This window comes from Amblyomma americanum, chromosome 1 (genome assembly GCF_052857255.1).
Source record: "Amblyomma americanum isolate KBUSLIRL-KWMA chromosome 1, ASM5285725v1, whole genome shotgun sequence".
NCBI lineage: Eukaryota > Metazoa > Arthropoda > Arachnida > Ixodida > Ixodidae > Amblyomma > Amblyomma americanum.
The window spans coordinates 284,813,472-284,829,943 of record NC_135497.1 but is presented as its reverse complement, the minus strand read 5'-3'; the positions used below and the strand labels follow the sequence as shown (position 1 = coordinate 284,829,943).

Here is a 16,472-nt window from a genome sequence, read left to right as displayed (position 1 = left end):
AAACGGCGCTCAGATTTGGTTGGTTTAGAGGGTTAAACTTCCCAAAGTGACTAAGATTATTATAGGTATATAGAGGTGTGAGTCTCTCAAGGCCATAGCAGCAAGCACTGCCCTTTCTCTCGCTTTGAGCAGCATTTAATTCCTCCAAAACTGAAAAAGTCGATAGTGTTTTTATCATTTGCTGCGTAGTTCTGCTTCCAAACAACAACTTTGAAAACGTAAAATAACGAAAGTTTTGTCAGCCTGGGGCACAAATGCACTTCGTAACCGGAATAATGTGTCAGCAACTAGTGAAGGGCTGGTTCTCTTCCACATGAACAACATGTGAAAGAAACAGAGCGTAAGATGCGTATTTTTTGATGCGCCACAAGTACTGATGGTTCTCACTGTGCCAAAACTATATGGTTTTCTGCTAAGACGGCGCAGTAGAGGAAGGCAGTACCGTTCGTTACCAGAAGTAATAATTTGATGCTAGGAGAGAAGAACAAATAGGCCCTGCAAAAATTTCGGCGAGAAAACTAATCTGCAACTGGGCTGAATGCGATTGGGCCCACAGTAGTAAAAACCGCCTCGTAAAGCAGTAGAACTTCACAACCACTACAGTGATCCTCAGCGAACAAACACTTCAGCCCAAGTAGCAAACGCTGATTCGAACTGGCCTTGCTAATTAACTCAAATATAGTATATCTGCGTGTCATGCCTACAGATGTGTCGAATTTCACAGCGTGAAACCGTGTAAAACTGGTAAGCTACAAAGTAAATTTTTTTCAGATATTATACGCAATAATTTCAGGCCTTCGCAAAACATCCAATCCTGAGAAGCACCTGCTCACCCTGAAAGTCGGCTTTTCCAAGCCCCTGATCTGTCCTCGCCAAAGGTTTCGTGAGCATAAGTGACGACGAAGCCACTGTGGTGCCAGAAGGCTTGCTCGGTTGTTTAAGGGGAATTTTCAGTCGCGCCACGCGTATGCTTGTTTGCGCGTCGACGAAGAGCGTCAGCACTCTCAAAGCCAGTATAGCTGAAAAAGTTGACACCTTCACGTGCACGGCATTCCAAAGGATACCAGCATACACAGCGAGTATCCAGCCTCATCGGATATGAGCATGTGGCGCTGCTCTTCACATTATCGCTGTGGGCAGTGATGGGAATTGCCAAGAGCAACCAGAACGCGTTAACTCAAGGCTTGCGCACTGCCCTGAAAACTGAACAAGTGCTGCACCTGTCAACCAGCCAATCTAATTCCTTGTTAAGCTCCTTAAACCATATCGTCAATGCTATCATGAACTTAGCAAGGTTGTCTGAAGGGCAAACTGGAATATCTATTTTTATTTATGTGTTTTGAGATGCTGTCAATTCTCTTGTAATTTTTACAGGAGTGGATCAAGGACCCCTATACTTTTGCTCATACAGCCATACGCACATTTGTACACAAGAGTATGCGAAGACCACTACATCAAAAAAGAGGCAAGCACATCAGAAAAAACACTAAAGATACCGTCATTCACACGCTAACATTATCACAGGTTTACATTTATACATATGAAGTAAACAAAAGAAGCATTAGTGATGTCATCACTTCCTCGTTGTTGACAGTGCAGAATTGCCAGCAAGTTCAATAAATTTTTCAATGGTAGACTGCAAGACCACACTCTGATCTAAAGAGTTCCAATCACGCACAGCTCGTGGGAAAAACGAAAAACTGAATGCACTATTGGCACAAAAATATTCTTCGATTGTGGATTGATGCTTATGGTGGGTTTCTCAGGAAGTATTGAAACAAATGTAGATATCAAGATTTACTTTATTGTTGCTATGCAAGATAAGGTACAAAAATTTCAGACGTTATAGCATCGCACGGCTGGTTAGTGTATGAAGCCCAATCTCGGTCAGCATCTCTATCGATGAGTCCGTGCGCCGATATTGTTGCAGATAAAACGCGTGGCCTTCCGCAGGACCTCTTCCAGCGTAGATATTTGATTTTGGACAAACGGAAACCATGCTACGTTCGCATATTCCAAGATCGGGCGAATGCGCATCACATAAGCCAAAAGTTTGACTTCCCTCGTAGAGCACCACAAGGCCCGTTTCAGATACATTAATTTCAGCGTCGCTATGTTTGCCACATAGTCGACCTCAGATGACTTTCCAAGGCCTGATGAGACCACGAAGCCCAAGTTCTTTTTTTTTATTCGAGAAGTGTGCCATGAGGCATAAGTTGAAAAAATTAAGGGGGGGGGGAGGCATGCACGGGATTGATAGTTAAAAGAAGGAGTGAAGAACCGTTGCGCTAACGTAGTCGCAGTGGTTGCTAATGAAACGGCTGTCCATAGTCCACTTCACGTTCTTATGTACTTACGTACGTAGCCCAAGTACATGTTCTCGGTGACTGTCTTGAAGATCGTACTGTCACATCCGTACAAAAAAAGATCTTGGATTTCTTTTTTGTTATAGACATTCATACTGTTTTGTTAATGTTTATGGCCAATTGCCAATTCGTGCACGATTGCGCTATCAAATCAAAATCCTTGTTGAGAACAATTTGGTCTTGTCGGTTCAGATCATGTCTATACAGGACGCAGTCGTCTGCAAATAATCTAATCTTGGAATCGACCTGACTAGTTATGTCGTTTATAAACAAGAGGAACAAGATATGCTCTAAAACGGAGCCCCGTGGTACACCTGAGAGGACTGGCACTTTTTAAAAAGTATGGGCGCCGAACTGAACAAACTGGCGGTGGTGAGATAAATAATAGCTCATCCATTGCACAACGGGCCCATCCCCTAAAATTTATCAGTTTCAGTAGCAAATTTGCTTGACAGACACGATCAAATTATTTTAAAAGTTCAGATAAATTACGTGTAGTTGTGTTTGGTCATTATTTGCTTTAGAAAAATCATGTAGAATCTCAACAAGTTGGGTGACAATAGACAGACCTCTTCTGAAGCCATGTTCGTGCGGATGAAGGATGTTATTTGCTTCGAAACCTGCGTAATAGATTTTAAAATTATAAGTGCTACAATTCTGCAGCAAGAACACGCCGCAGAAATCGGCCTATAATTTGACCGGAGAGAAGTATCTCCAGGCTTGAAGATAGGCACTATTTGTACAATTTTCCATTCCGCTTGGAGGCATTGTTCACTGATTGATTTGTTTTAAATTAGGCAATAATATTTGCTTATAGGTTACGAATATTGTTTAATAAAGCAATTTGGGATACCTTCTGGGTCATTCCAATTTTTGTCATCTAAAATTAACAGCAGCGAGAAATTTCCTGCTTCAGTTAAAACTGGTGCACATAATGCATCGCTTAGCTGCATGATTTCTTGTCTGTAATCATGCATGGTGCAATTATCAGGAGTAAATATGCAATGGTTGTCTCTGCTAAGGTGGCTGCACATCGCTAAAGTAAAATTCTCGCCATCCGCGTAAATAAGTTCCTTATATCAAGAGAATTGACTTAACACCATCTAAGGTAGCTCCCGAAGCTCATGCACCGTGTGAGTGGCAGTAAACAAAAGTCCTTCAGTCATCGCGGCAGCTGGACTGGGCTCCGAGGCTAGGCTTAGGGCCACCGGTGACGCGCTGGCAGAGGTGGCTTCGCCGGCGTCGGTCACCACGGCTTCACCAACACCTCTTTTGACAACTGAGCCTGGGTCCCAGCTCTTCGTTCCTGCTCCCGGTCCATCAGCGGCAGCGCACATCCCGCCTTCTCCAAATGCACCTCAGCCCGTGAGTGATCTGTCCTCTGGGCGGAACTCGGCAATGGCTGCCCAGCCTCCACTGCTGGATGGGGTTTCAATCGTGCAGCGTGAGGAGAGTTCTCCAATGGACCTGTCTTCAGCACCTCCGTCCGTGCCGCCCGCTTCCCGCAGTTCTCAAAAGCGCCCATCAGGAGACGCTGCACATGATTCGTCTTCTGCCAACTGCAGCTCACAAGGCAAGCGTTCCTGCCCAGCGTATGCCAACCGGGTGGATGTGCCGACATCGGAATCGGTATCGTATAAAGTGGCCACTAAAGCTCTGACAGCCAAAAGCCTGACAGACATTCCGAAGAGGATTCTTCAGGCGAAGCTGGACGAGTGACTTGTAAGAAAATGTTTTCGGGGCTTCACGTCTAGAACGAAATCTAATACCATCGCTGTGTGGCTCCCGACGTTGGCTGCTGTCGAGCGTCAGCAAACGCTCAAGTGCATATCGATTACAAGCAAGATCTTCGTGCCGGTCCAGGTGTACCTAGTAGAAGATTCGAACCTACAACGCTGTGTTGTTTACAACGTCGACGTTGCCGAAGACAAGACGGCCCTCCACGGTGAGTTGTACTGTCCAAACCACCGTGTCATCCAAGTGCGGTATATGGGAAAGGGGCGCTCGCGCATCGTCACACCACGTCGTCGTCGTCGTCGTCGTCGTCGTCCCTTCTACACCCTCTGCAGGGCAAAGGCCTCTCCCATGTCTCTCCAATTAACCGTATCCTTTGCCAGCTGCATCCACCCTTTGCCTGCAAACTTAACTTCTTAATCTCATCCGCCCTCCTAACCTTCTGCCGCCCCCTGCTACGCTTAATTTCTCTTGGAATATAATAGCAGAAAAATAGGAGCACTCGCCAAAAAAGAAAAAAGGAAAAACAAAAACGTTTGGGGCCCGTACGGGTCCCTTGTTCACAGTGGCAGCGGATGGGCGAAGGTGGTTACTTATGTACGGTGCAGGTGACGTAATGAGCATGCGTAGATCTCAGGAAGATTACCCCTAGTTCGCTTTAATACATGTGGTGTCGTTTGGATGTCAAGTGATTCTAGAAGTAAACGGGACGATTAATACTTCTCCGTCGCGATGACTAAGGCGTTGTTCCAATCGATGGCATGGGATGCAACTTGATAGTGTTCAGCCAAGGCATTTTCTTTCGTGCGGCCTTTGGCAACGTCTTTTTGATGTTTTAAGCGCCTGATAAAATTGCCTGATTCGCCGATGTATGCACCTTTGCAGTCCTTGCAGGGGATCTTGAACACCACTCCGGGGAATCTGTTTCTTTCAACCCGGTCTTTATCTCTGACAAGTTATTGCTTCAGCTTTCTTGGTGGCACGTGGGCGATATGGACATTGTAGTCCTTGAAGACCCTGGCTAAGGCCTCGCTCACTGCTGGAGCGTAGGGGATGCTTGCTCGCTTGCTTTTCTTGGTGGCCGTTGTTTCCGCGCTTCGACGTGAACAGCGGCGTTCTGCAGTGATAATCACTTGTTGGTTGTTTATTCCCAGTACGATTACACCTCAAGACAAGGCCAAATTAAATCGCACAGCAACTTTAAAAGAACATGGTACTAAAGAACGTTCGAAGTATGCATGCTGAAAGCGGAAAGTAATGAAGTCTTGCTTAATTTCCTTGAACGGGCGGAAGTGAAAAAAAAATGGACCGCCCCAATTTTATTGCTGGAGACCACCGGGAAGACGTTTCCCTCATCCACCCAAACTTCGAGCAGTTCCCTTCAGAGCGCCTTCGCGGTGTTCCTGTGTGCTGGTTTCGTCCGGGCAGTATGCTCAGCTGCTGGCCTCCCGAGTCGTCGAAGCTCAGTTCCCTTGTACGATGGCGAGCAAGGCCTTCCTGTAATGTCCCGAAGTGTCCGACTGCGAGAGAGAGAGAGAAACGTCATTTTGCGCCGGAGAGAAAAGGCACGTGTAGGGAGCTGCCAGCATTAACTACTCTGTCCCGACAACACTGCACGCACGCAGTTATAGATCGAGTAGATGAAGCGCCAAAAAAACACAGCACACAGGAAAGGAAGACACGAGACAGGCGCTACTTGCAGCTCATCCGTGCTCACAATCGTAGCGTCGCCAGCAGGTCACACATGGCGCCCATAAAAGGTAGTGTCAATCGAGTTACTTACGAACAGTACTGCAGCCACGTGGGCTATTCACAGGCTATACTTACTGCTGTCGTAGCTTTATTATTCCGTCACAACTAATCATGCATTTAAACGAGAAAAATGGCGCTATTCAGGCGATCCCGGGATAGATGGGATGGGACAGGGAAAGGCTTGCAAATTTAACGCCATTCCCTTCCTCTCTGTCTTGGGGTAAATAGCGCAATCAGGCTCGTTGAAAGCGAAATGCTCCAATTCGACCAGCAACGCATCCTGCTAATCGGAGGTGTTCATCAAAGATTCACTGCGAGTCAACGCCTCTTGACAGGTAGTTGCACGATACATCCGCACAGTACCCTCATGGCTATCCTCGCAAATCATGCGCGATAAACGCTTTTTTTCTTTCAATACTTTTTCGATAGCCCTCCGGTATGGCCTTTTCGGAAGCTCCCACTCTTGCCCTCGCTCCTCCATCGCGTGAGGTGTACAGTGACAGGCAATGTGATATTCGTATACGAACCGCCAGCTCTCTAAGGCGGCCGAAATACAACCGCGCATAATCTGAGCAATCTTAAGGGGGGAGGGGATTTCTAAAACCCCTTCAGCCGACCGACATATCTGACATGAAGTCAGGAGTATTGCGCGTCATACGAGGCCGCAAAGTTGTCTTTACGAGCAGTGTAATGGTAGAAACGCAAAATGGCACGTGGGCTATTCACAGGCTATACTTACTGCTGTCGTAGCTTTATTATTTCGTCACAACTAATCATGCATTTAAACGAGAAAAATGGCGCTATTCAGACGATCCCGGGATAGATGGGATGGGACAGGGAAAGGCTGGCAAATTTAACGCCATTCCGTTCCTCTCTGTCTTGGGGTAAATAGCGCAATGAGGCTCGTTGAAAGCGAAATGCTCCAATTCGACCAGCAACGCATCCTGCTAATCGGAGGTGTTCATCAAAGATTCACTGCGAGTCAACGCCTCTTGACAGGTAGTTGCACGATACATCCGCACAGTACCCTCATGGCTATCCTCGCAAAGCATGCGCGATAAACGCTTTTTTTCTTTCAATACTTTTTCGATAGCCCTCCGGTATGGCCTTTTCGGAAGCTCCCACTCTTGCCCTCGCTCCTCCATCGCGTGAGGTGTACAGTGACAGGCAATGTGATATTCGTATATGAACCGCCAGCTCTCTAAGGCGGCCGAAATACAACCGCGCATAATCTGAGCAATCTTAAGGGGGGAGGGGATTTCTAAAACCCCTTCAGCCGACCGACATATCTGACATGAAGTCAGGAGTATTGCGCGTCATACGAGGCCGCAAAGTTGTCTTTACGAGCAGAGTAATGGTAGAAACGCAAAATGGCACCTTCTAAGTCGAGATCTCTCCCTTGTTTCAGCCACTGAGTAAAAGTTGAGCTCAAATTAGTTTCATCGTCATCGATAAAATTACGTACACATCAGGTAAAAGGCCTCTCCCACTTATCTCTGTCCCCTATTCAACTCTGTCCTCCGCCAGTTGCGACCGCCTCATCCCAGCCTACTCCATAATCCCACCTGCCTGCCTCTGTTACCCTCTGCTAAGTTCATCTTCCTTTGGAACCCCCTCCATTACCTTAAAGGACCACTTCCGCACTACATGCCCAGCCTCCGGCAGACATAGGCGGAGGGAGACGCTTTCTGGGGCTGGTGAACTTTTATCGACACTTATTTTTGAATCCCAGATTGCGGAGCTCTGCAAGCCCCCTTAACGGCATTGTTGATGAAAGGTGTGAAGTGGCATTGGGGACCCGAGCAAGAGGCGGCACTACGCCATCTCACTTGCGCGCTCGCGGAAACCACAAAGCTGAGGCTGTTTGACCTGAACAGGAAATTTGTGGTCCACACGGACGCTTGTGACCTGGGCTTAGGAGCAGTCCTGCTTCAAGATCACGAAGGTAGCCTGAGACCGGTGGCGTTCGCTAGCCGATCATTAACTACCGAGAGAGAAACTATTCCGTGACCGAAAAGGAATGTCTCGCGATTATCTCCGCTCTGCGGAAGTTCGACTATTACGTCGACGGAGTCGCCTTCGTGATTGAAACTGGTCACATGGCACTCACGTGGCTGAGGTGCCTAGGTGCGCCGAGCGGACGCATAGCGTGATGGCGCTACTCCTCGTTAAGACTTTACCGTGCGCTACAGGAGGGGTAAAAACAACGTGGTGGCAGACGCACTTTCGCTTGCGCCGGTTGATGACGTGGTAAGTAACACTGCCCACACCGCTTGGAATTCGTCAGTTCAGTGGTGAGCGTTTTCAGCAGAAAGGAGCTATTGGAGGCACAGCGGGAGGATCCATTTTGTCGAGAAGTGTTCGACGGGCTCAGGGAGCCAGGCGGCGTACATGGAGGCCACTGGTATTGTTATCAGTGCGGGGCGCTCGAACACAGCTGGTAATGCTGTGAGCGCGATGGATTCCTATCTACTCGACTCCGATGGCATCCTGCTGAGATATATCCCCTCCGAGAAGGACACGCACGAGTCCTTCAAGGTGGTGATACCACGCACGATGAGAGGACAACTTTCACGCTACTTTTATGACACGTGCATCGCTGGGCATGCGAGTGGCCCTAAGACTTACCTCAAGTTGTGCCGCCTCGCTACCTGGCCTGGCATGAAGCGGGATGCGATTCGCTACGCCCGCTCGTGGGACGTGTGCCATACGGTCAAGCCGCGTGGTGGACGCACACCCGGGCTTATGCAGCCGATCAATAGCCAGGGTCCTTGGCAAATTGCGGCTTGGGACATCGTGGGACCTTACCCCAGGACTCCGAGTGGAAACCACTTCCTGATCGTTGTCGCAGAACATTTCAGCAAATGGGTGGAACTGTTCCCACTTCCAAAGCTGACGGCACGCGTAACCATGGGGAAGCTGATCAGGTGTTCACACGATTCGGATACCCCGGGCAGTTGATAACAGACAATGCATCGTACTTCACTGCCAAGCTCTTCGTGGACTCCTGTGCGGCCCTTGGCATTAAGCACTGGAGAACAACCACGTACCATGCCCAGGCGAATCCCACGGAACGCGTGACCCGCAATATCAAGTACGTGCTTGTTGCATTTGCGTAGACGCTCAGCGACTGGGACACCCGTCTACCCCCGAGATTGGGTTTGCTCTCAGGTCGACCGTGAACCGCTCGACTAGGTACACACCTGCCGCTCTCAGCCTTGCCAGGCAGCTGACGAACCCGGTAGAACTTCCTCTCCAGGTTCGCAGCAACACCCCGATTGCTTCGTCGGCGCGCCGAACAAGCGACCGGGCTGCGCGCGAGGATGATGGAGGCTTCACACAAAGCCCGCCGGATTCTGAGCACTGCTTGGGCCCAGCAGAAGGCGCAGTATGATCGCTACAGGCCGGGTGACCGGGTGTTGAGGCGCAATCACGTCCTGAGCGAAGCCAGTAAGAAATTCTCTACTTCTCTGGCGCCGAAATGAACGGGTCCATATGTAGTTCGGCAGAAACTCTCCTCTCTCGTATACAGGCTGGCGGACTTGACGCGAAGACCGACCGGCGGACCGGTGCATGTCTGTGTTCTCAAACCATACTTTGACAGAGGGAACGATTGGCCGGTGGAAAACACCCTCCCCCGCCAGCAGGCAGCCGCACTGAGAGGCAAGGCTCGACAACAGAGCCCAGCGCCTCGTTACAACTTGCGACCATGGCAGAACTAACTGTGGCCAACGTGCACGGAGTAATTTCTCCTGCTTAATATGGACGGAAGACTCCTTCCATATTTTGCACTGTAGCTTCCAGAGCGAGCACACGCTTTCTCTTCGGAAAACTCCGAGCGGGGTTAGAACTTAAATTAAAAAAATGTAAAATGCGAAAATAACAAGAAAGAAAAGACAGCATTGCAGCCGCAGGCCACCCTTCGCATCGAGCCCGGAGGAGATCTTACGGACGCTGAGACGACCGTTGCTGCTTCGAACATCCGAAGGCAGGCCGTTTGGAGGGCGGCCACATTCCAGAACCAAGAGCCCGCTGTCACCACCGAGCAGCCAGGCCGAGAACAAACAGCTTCCGGTCGGCCGTGGGACGAGCGAGCGCAAATTCGGAGAAGCCGGCGCCAGTGTCTTCCACAGCGAATGCTGCAGCAAAGCCGCCTTGGAGTCCCCAGTTCCCCGCGGCAGAGGCTTCGCCCACGAAAGCAGCTTGGTACCCCCGCTGGGCCCGCCTCGCAAGCCCTCGGCGGGAAAATGGGTCGACGCGCCTTTGCCGGCTCCGCGGAGAGGAATAGGAGGCGAGCCAAGAGCGAACGGTTCAACCAGCTTAGTAGAGGCCTGCTGTACGCTCTGCAATGGGGCAACACGGTGCGTAATTCCCCCAACTCTGCCTTCCTCCCGCGCGTCCCGGGAAGGCTGCCCTGGCTGACTAACCCCCTGAAGCGGGACATGCGGTCATCGACCCCCTTCATTTCTTGGCTCCACCGTCGTCCATGGCGTCCGTCTGCACTGGCTTCCTGTCCTGGCGTCCACGGAATTCGACGACGGCACCCCTGGCTGGGAGCTGAAAGTTTCCTTAATTGGTTTTAAAGTTAAACGGCGTTTCGCCGGCCCCACTTGGTACTCCCCTCTGTGAACGCAGTCGCTTCTCGGCCGTAGGGCAATTTTAAGGAGGGAGGGATGTGGGGATAAACGCGAATCCCTTGTATCATAGTAACAGCCGCGCGTAATTATCACGCGATGTTATGCGCGCGCCGTTCGGGAGGTTTTGCGAAGAAGGGCACTCACGCTGCCCCCCTCTTAGCACGGAAAGACCTCCTCTCCCCATCCCGGGAGAAGGCGCGGTCGCGCGGTTCTCCTGGGGCACGCTGGTCGTCTGGCGGGAGCGGTGCACACGCACGGACGCTGATCTGCCACGGATTCCGCTGCCGTTATCGCCCGGCCATCGTGTGTGAACTGACCGCCGCGGGCCGTGAGCGAGGAGCCACGCGAGGTGAGCAGAACCTCCCCCCCCCCCCCCCCACCATTATATGTGCGTTCCATCCTTTTTGTGCATTTCACCCCCGTACGCGAGCGGAACACTCCATCGTTGCGTCGGTTGCTTTGTTGCTTGCTGCTAATTGTATTGCTCGGGACCAATAAACGCTCATCCGAGTAGAATACTCGTGTTTGTCCCCTCTGGTCCGAACCCGCCGTGGTTGTGACTTACCGCACCGCGGATTGGGGGTCACAGCTCTGACTGCTAGGGCTGGCACACTGGTGCTAGAGAGCAACTACTGCTTTTAGCGCTTTGAGCATTATTACAAGAAGAACCCCCATAACTTCTACGTCAACACCGCAACGACTAAGCATCCGCACAACCTCAAATATTCCTTTCTTTCGAAATTTCAAGCCGACATCAAAAGGCTGAAAATGCATAAATCCACGTTACTTACTGGCCCTTCCTGTTACTTATCTCTACTGTCCTCAAAATCGCCCCGTCCGCAACAGTCTGCGTCGCGTACCTGAATGGCGCTGGCAAGAGACACCTTGTACTTGTCGAGGTACTCCTGTTTAATCAGCTCCAGGTCCTTCTCGCATCGCGATACCACGACTCGCTTGAGCACCCTGTCGTTGGTGCCGAAGCCCTGCGATAGATCAACAAGGGAGTCCAGCGTCGAATGCTCTCTATAACGCTACTTAACGGCATTGGTTCTGTACACCATCGAGAGCTCGTCTCAGAAGAAAATTGTCCGCATGATAGCCTCGTTTATCATATTTTTGATTCACTGGCACTTCTGTTGTCCGGTAAACGCACAGATAGCATGTGCAAAAAAAACATGATGTGCTCTTATTAGGATATCTTTATTTTGGAACGGAAACGTACATTATGTTCTGAGTTGTGGCCGCGTTTAACGTAGCAAGACAGAGCCGTAATTGCACACTTCTGAGTCCGACTGTGAGTCGAGGACTCGAGCTCGTTCGCCCTTGGCCTGACTAAACGACTAATTTCCGACCGACGGAAACACCTCTTTGCTTCATCTGCGCTTGATGAACAAATCTAAATGCACGCCACTAGATTCATGCCATGAGTATAGTTTCAGGGGGAGGGGGAAATGGCAGCTCTAAGAGTGGGGGCAACGCAACTATGATTTCTTGCTGACAGCCGTTAGGTGCATGGCATTATGGCGAGGAAGGCTAAGCTTTGCTCGCCATGCTTTGGCCAAATCTGAAGTAATACTAGACTGACGCTTCGCCCGAGCGCTGATGATGCCAGAAAACGAATATTCATAATGCTAATTTGCATTTCAAATACTTAGCTTTATTTGTTGGTAAAGGAAGTTATAACAACTCACCTTCATGGCATGGTACAGTGTTTCCGCAAAATAAAAGGGAGGACTGTAGACACATTTAACTGTAAATAAAAAAGGGCCAGATTTAAACATGTCACCATGTATCAACTGCAAGTAAACATGCCGCACGCGTTTCTTAAACCTATGGGCAGCCGAGTACACTCGCAAATGGTATTCTTAATCAGCGCCCATGAAGATCTGAATCAAGCCCGCCGAAAACAAGCTCAGCTGCTTTTTCGTTCTAACCGGATAAATAAATTTATTTCGACTATCATGGACCACTGTGAATGTTCAAGACCATTGATTAGTTCTTTTCACTGACAGAAAGAAAACATATGCGCCAGCTTATAAATATGTAGGCGCGAAACAAATTTTTTGGCATGCCATAAACAACACCTTGGCTTTCAATCACCGCCGCCCAGGTCTCTCATCATCCTTGCATTTATCAAAAAGGCAGATACAAGTCGTTCCCGTAGCAACAGTTAACCACAAGACATAGAACTGGCGAACCAAAAAAAGCGTTAAAATCCATAGCGCAGCAACAAAACAGCGGACAAACCCAAGCGCTAAATTGAGCGTTAGCGCTTGTGTTTTTCCCCAGTTTTGTTGCTGCGCTATGGATCATAACGCATACCCACTAGCCCGAACCTTCAACTTGTCAAAAAGAGCGATAGCAGCTAGCTTGGCCTGACTAATCTAGTCGATCATGTTAGAGACTGCAAATCTTGCTTCCCTACATTCCATCACATTTATGCATTGTACAGTCACACAACACAGTTAACCAGGGAGATTATGGAGGCTTTTTACACGAAGAAAAAACTAGATTGTTCGTTAGCATCCCGTCCGTACGCCTGCATGGCAGTGAGGTTCGTTTCCTCGACTCCACGTAGCTACACGTCTGTTAGCTTTGCTATCTTGTTTGTTTGCCCTCTTTATATTCCTTGCTTCCTGTGAATAAACCTTCAGTTGTGAGTTATGGCTGGTGCTGTTGTTTTCTTTCCTTGTTGCCCTCGTCTTTTGCGATATTTTATATATGTATCACCAACTCGCCCGTCTTGCCATCGTGCTGACGGGTAAGCCCTTGGTTAGCGAGAAAATGAACCCACGCACGGCGGAGCGACTCCTGGCCTGTACGAATTCCTTTTGGAGTTCATTTTGAGAGACCGCAACCAGTATCAATAGAGGACCCCTCATGCCTACCAGTTAAGTGCCGCTATCATTTAATCGTTTGTTCACCGGAAAGATCGTAAGGCACATAAATGCAGTAGAAGGACAGACGCCCAGAAACCTGTCCAAAGAGCGCGCGAGTGGCGTGCCCTACGCTGCATCAGCGACATCTGCCGTTGGCCTACCGGCTCAAGGCAGCTTGTTCGTAGCCTCCTCTGTTTGTCGTTGAGCGTGCATGGAGTGTTCAGCTATATCGTGTCACAAGAGAGAAGGCGCGGTTGCATTGCGCTCCGTTCGCTACTGGAGGTGCTGACTATAACGGCGGGCGAAAGCGCTAATGCTCACTGCATGCTGCGTCGCGCACAATATGCGCAACTGGCATGGCGCTCCTCCCCTCCTGGCCGTCGCTCAAAAAGGTGTCCCTGGCGGCGGCCGAGTCTCACAGCAAAAATCGGCAACTGTGGTGCGAAACAGTAACGTAGTACGCTCAGTGCACGCGCAGCGACAAGCTATCTCGAACCCAGGGACCAACGGCAGGTGTGGCTTGAGCGCTGTATAGAAAGGTGTGGACATCTGTATAGGACGGCAGACCACATATACACAAGTGCAAAACACGGATGTAAATGACCTGAGGCAGCTCGATACATATCCGAAGGCTCTGACAGTATGAGCGCGAGGTTCGCCGACTTTGAGGCAAGCAAGGCCGCCAGCTAGGGCCGTTTTCCGACAATGCGACCGGCACCTAGTTGCCAGTCGCGAATCGCCTCGCTCTATGGTGGCATCGCTCATGACGCAAACAAATGCGCAGGGTTCGGAAAGCGTTTGCGGAGCAAAACCCTGTAACCCCCTTCAGGAAGCGCAAGACCCCGGAGGCATCTTGTTCAAAACCAAACAGGGTGATGACCCAAAATATAAAATTTTGAAGATTAACACGCCATGCGTGGGCAGAAAAGCAAACTTCTAATTCCAGTGGTTGACACCAAAACACTGAAGTATGTGCAATTCCTCGCTCATACGGGTCACATGCGCGCCTGTAAGCTAGTTCTTATATAGGCTGGCTCAGAGCAATAAAACACAGTTGTTAGTCAGCGCTTGTGTTTGCGTCCTTCTCGTCTCGTATTTGTTACTGCTGCGCTGCAATTTTTCCAGTTTCCCAGTTAAGTACTGCCGGATATTGAGTTTTGGGGCGGCCTCTGCAGAACTCTTGCCACGAGATTGTTTTTTCAATTCTCTGCGCATTACTACGGCTCCCTCAGAGATTCAATTTTTATCAATTCAATTCAATTTTATTTACATATATACATGTAAAGATGACGGGAGTACAGACAAAAATCCAAATGAATTCGGCTTGGCGGGGTTTGCACCCCCTACAGAAATGGGTTACAGATGTGGGCTAAATAACATTTTGCAATGAAGCGTAGCGTAGCAACATGCACGAATGGACGGACTCTAAATTACTGCACATCGGAAGTGAAAGCAGGCTTTCATGGCCTCCAGCTTTTTCATTACGCCTTCCATGGAAAGTTTAATCCACCGAGGTTCAATGCGGGGTTCCTTTTGTCAACATGAAATTATGAGGCGCCGAACGTGCAGGCGAGCAGTACACACCGATGGCCAGGAAACCGTTTTTGAGGTCGCCGCTCATCTCGCTCTTGATGGCCTCCATCACAGTGTGGTTGGCGACTGCGTTGTATTCACGGAAAACCAGCCGCAGCTGCTCGTAGCTCTGAGTGGCGATGATGCGGTTGAAGGCCGACACGTCCGTTCCCCAGCGCTGCACTCCTGCTTTGTGCAGCTCCTGCAGGCAGTCGCGGGAAGAAAGCGAAGCTGCACAGTCTCGGGCGCACAAACAGGGTCAACTCCTTCCCCAGGTTTGAGCTAGGCGGAATCCTATGGCGCCCGAAGTGCTGCTTTGTGCACATATTCTGGCCGCTCATCTCACCCAAATATATTCCATAGCTCCGAGTTCATTCTCGTATGTGATTACTATTTAGGCTTATCTGTTGTTTCATTGCCTTGAGTGCAGAAAGAATGCGCGGGCAAAGGAATGAATTTTGACAGCCAAACTATAGCAGTGAAGGGCGAAGGGAGGCTTTTCAGAAAATACAGCGCCAAAATCATATTTATACGCATTTGCGGGGTGCGTCATAAATGTCCCAACACCGTTTTACCATTTTTAGCGAATCGAGATTGAAGGGTTCTTTGCTAGCACTTGCTTACTGGCCCCTGCAACATAACACAATGTTTTTCATTCAGGTTATTCGTATTTTACATTAATCACAGCTTCCAGGCGTTGTGAGTATGACTGCACAGCAGCTTGCATGCCCTGCATGGGAAGTAATATTATATGCTTGCTCCACGAACTTCGAGGACTTCCACAATCGTGTGCTCCTCTATACGCCAACTCCCGCTTAGACAAATCCTCTTCTCGTCACCATGACTAGCGTACACTTTTCGTTTCACACACTTTTCTCTGTATTCTAGAACTATTTATATTCTCTTGCTTGTAGGCAAACACATTCCGAAGTTCCATCACACTACACTTGGAGTTGGCGTCACGGCTGCATGGCGACTTTTTTCACGTTCCTCGTTCCCTAGCGATCGTTCACGTTCCTTTTTTTGTGGGAGGGGGGATTTTCCCTAGTAGAATGCACAGTGGCATTTGCGGGATCCGTCGAGCACGTCATGCGTGAATGTTTTGTGACCATTGCTTGGTGACGCCATGAACATCAATTTTGCACATCTACATCTCAATGAAAATAGTCGCCATTGACCGCCTCGTCGGAGTGCGACAAGGTGATAACAGCCTTAACCCCCCTCACCTTCCTCCTGCCGCACGCCTTTCGCATCACGGCCCTGCCGAAAGTTTCCGTAAGAAGCCTTATGGAAAACTTATGGATTCCACATATTTCCACAAAAATTTGTATGGATGCTGTATGGACTTATGGAGTCCACATATTTTTCCACAAAACTGTTTGTGGAAAGTTATGGATTTTGCGGAGTGCGTGGGGTGGTTGCGGACACATGTGGACAATGACTTTACGGGTGATGGAGTTTTATGGATGGGTGTTATGGAGAGACTTTGTGGACCACAGGAATCCATAAAATCTCGACGCGGAGTCCGTCAA

At 49.4% G+C, this 16,472-nt stretch overlaps 1 protein-coding gene across 1 annotated transcript in view; it reads right to left on the bottom strand.

Annotated features, from left to right (window-relative positions):
• Positions 1-12,064: 12,064 nt before the first annotated feature.
• The window catches only part of LOC144118586 (annexin-B12-like), a 48,990-nt gene continuing 44,582 nt past the window's right edge, over positions 12,065-16,472 (bottom strand). Inside the window, exons 7-9 of the mRNA XM_077651487.1 lie at positions 14,953-15,142; positions 12,181-12,239; positions 12,065-12,088 (exon numbers count right to left, since the gene is read on the bottom strand). Of these exons, the coding sequence (XP_077507613.1) occupies positions 12,065-12,088; positions 12,181-12,239; positions 14,953-15,142 (273 nt within the window). The remainder of the gene's footprint in view (positions 12,089-12,180; positions 12,240-14,952; positions 15,143-16,472) is intronic.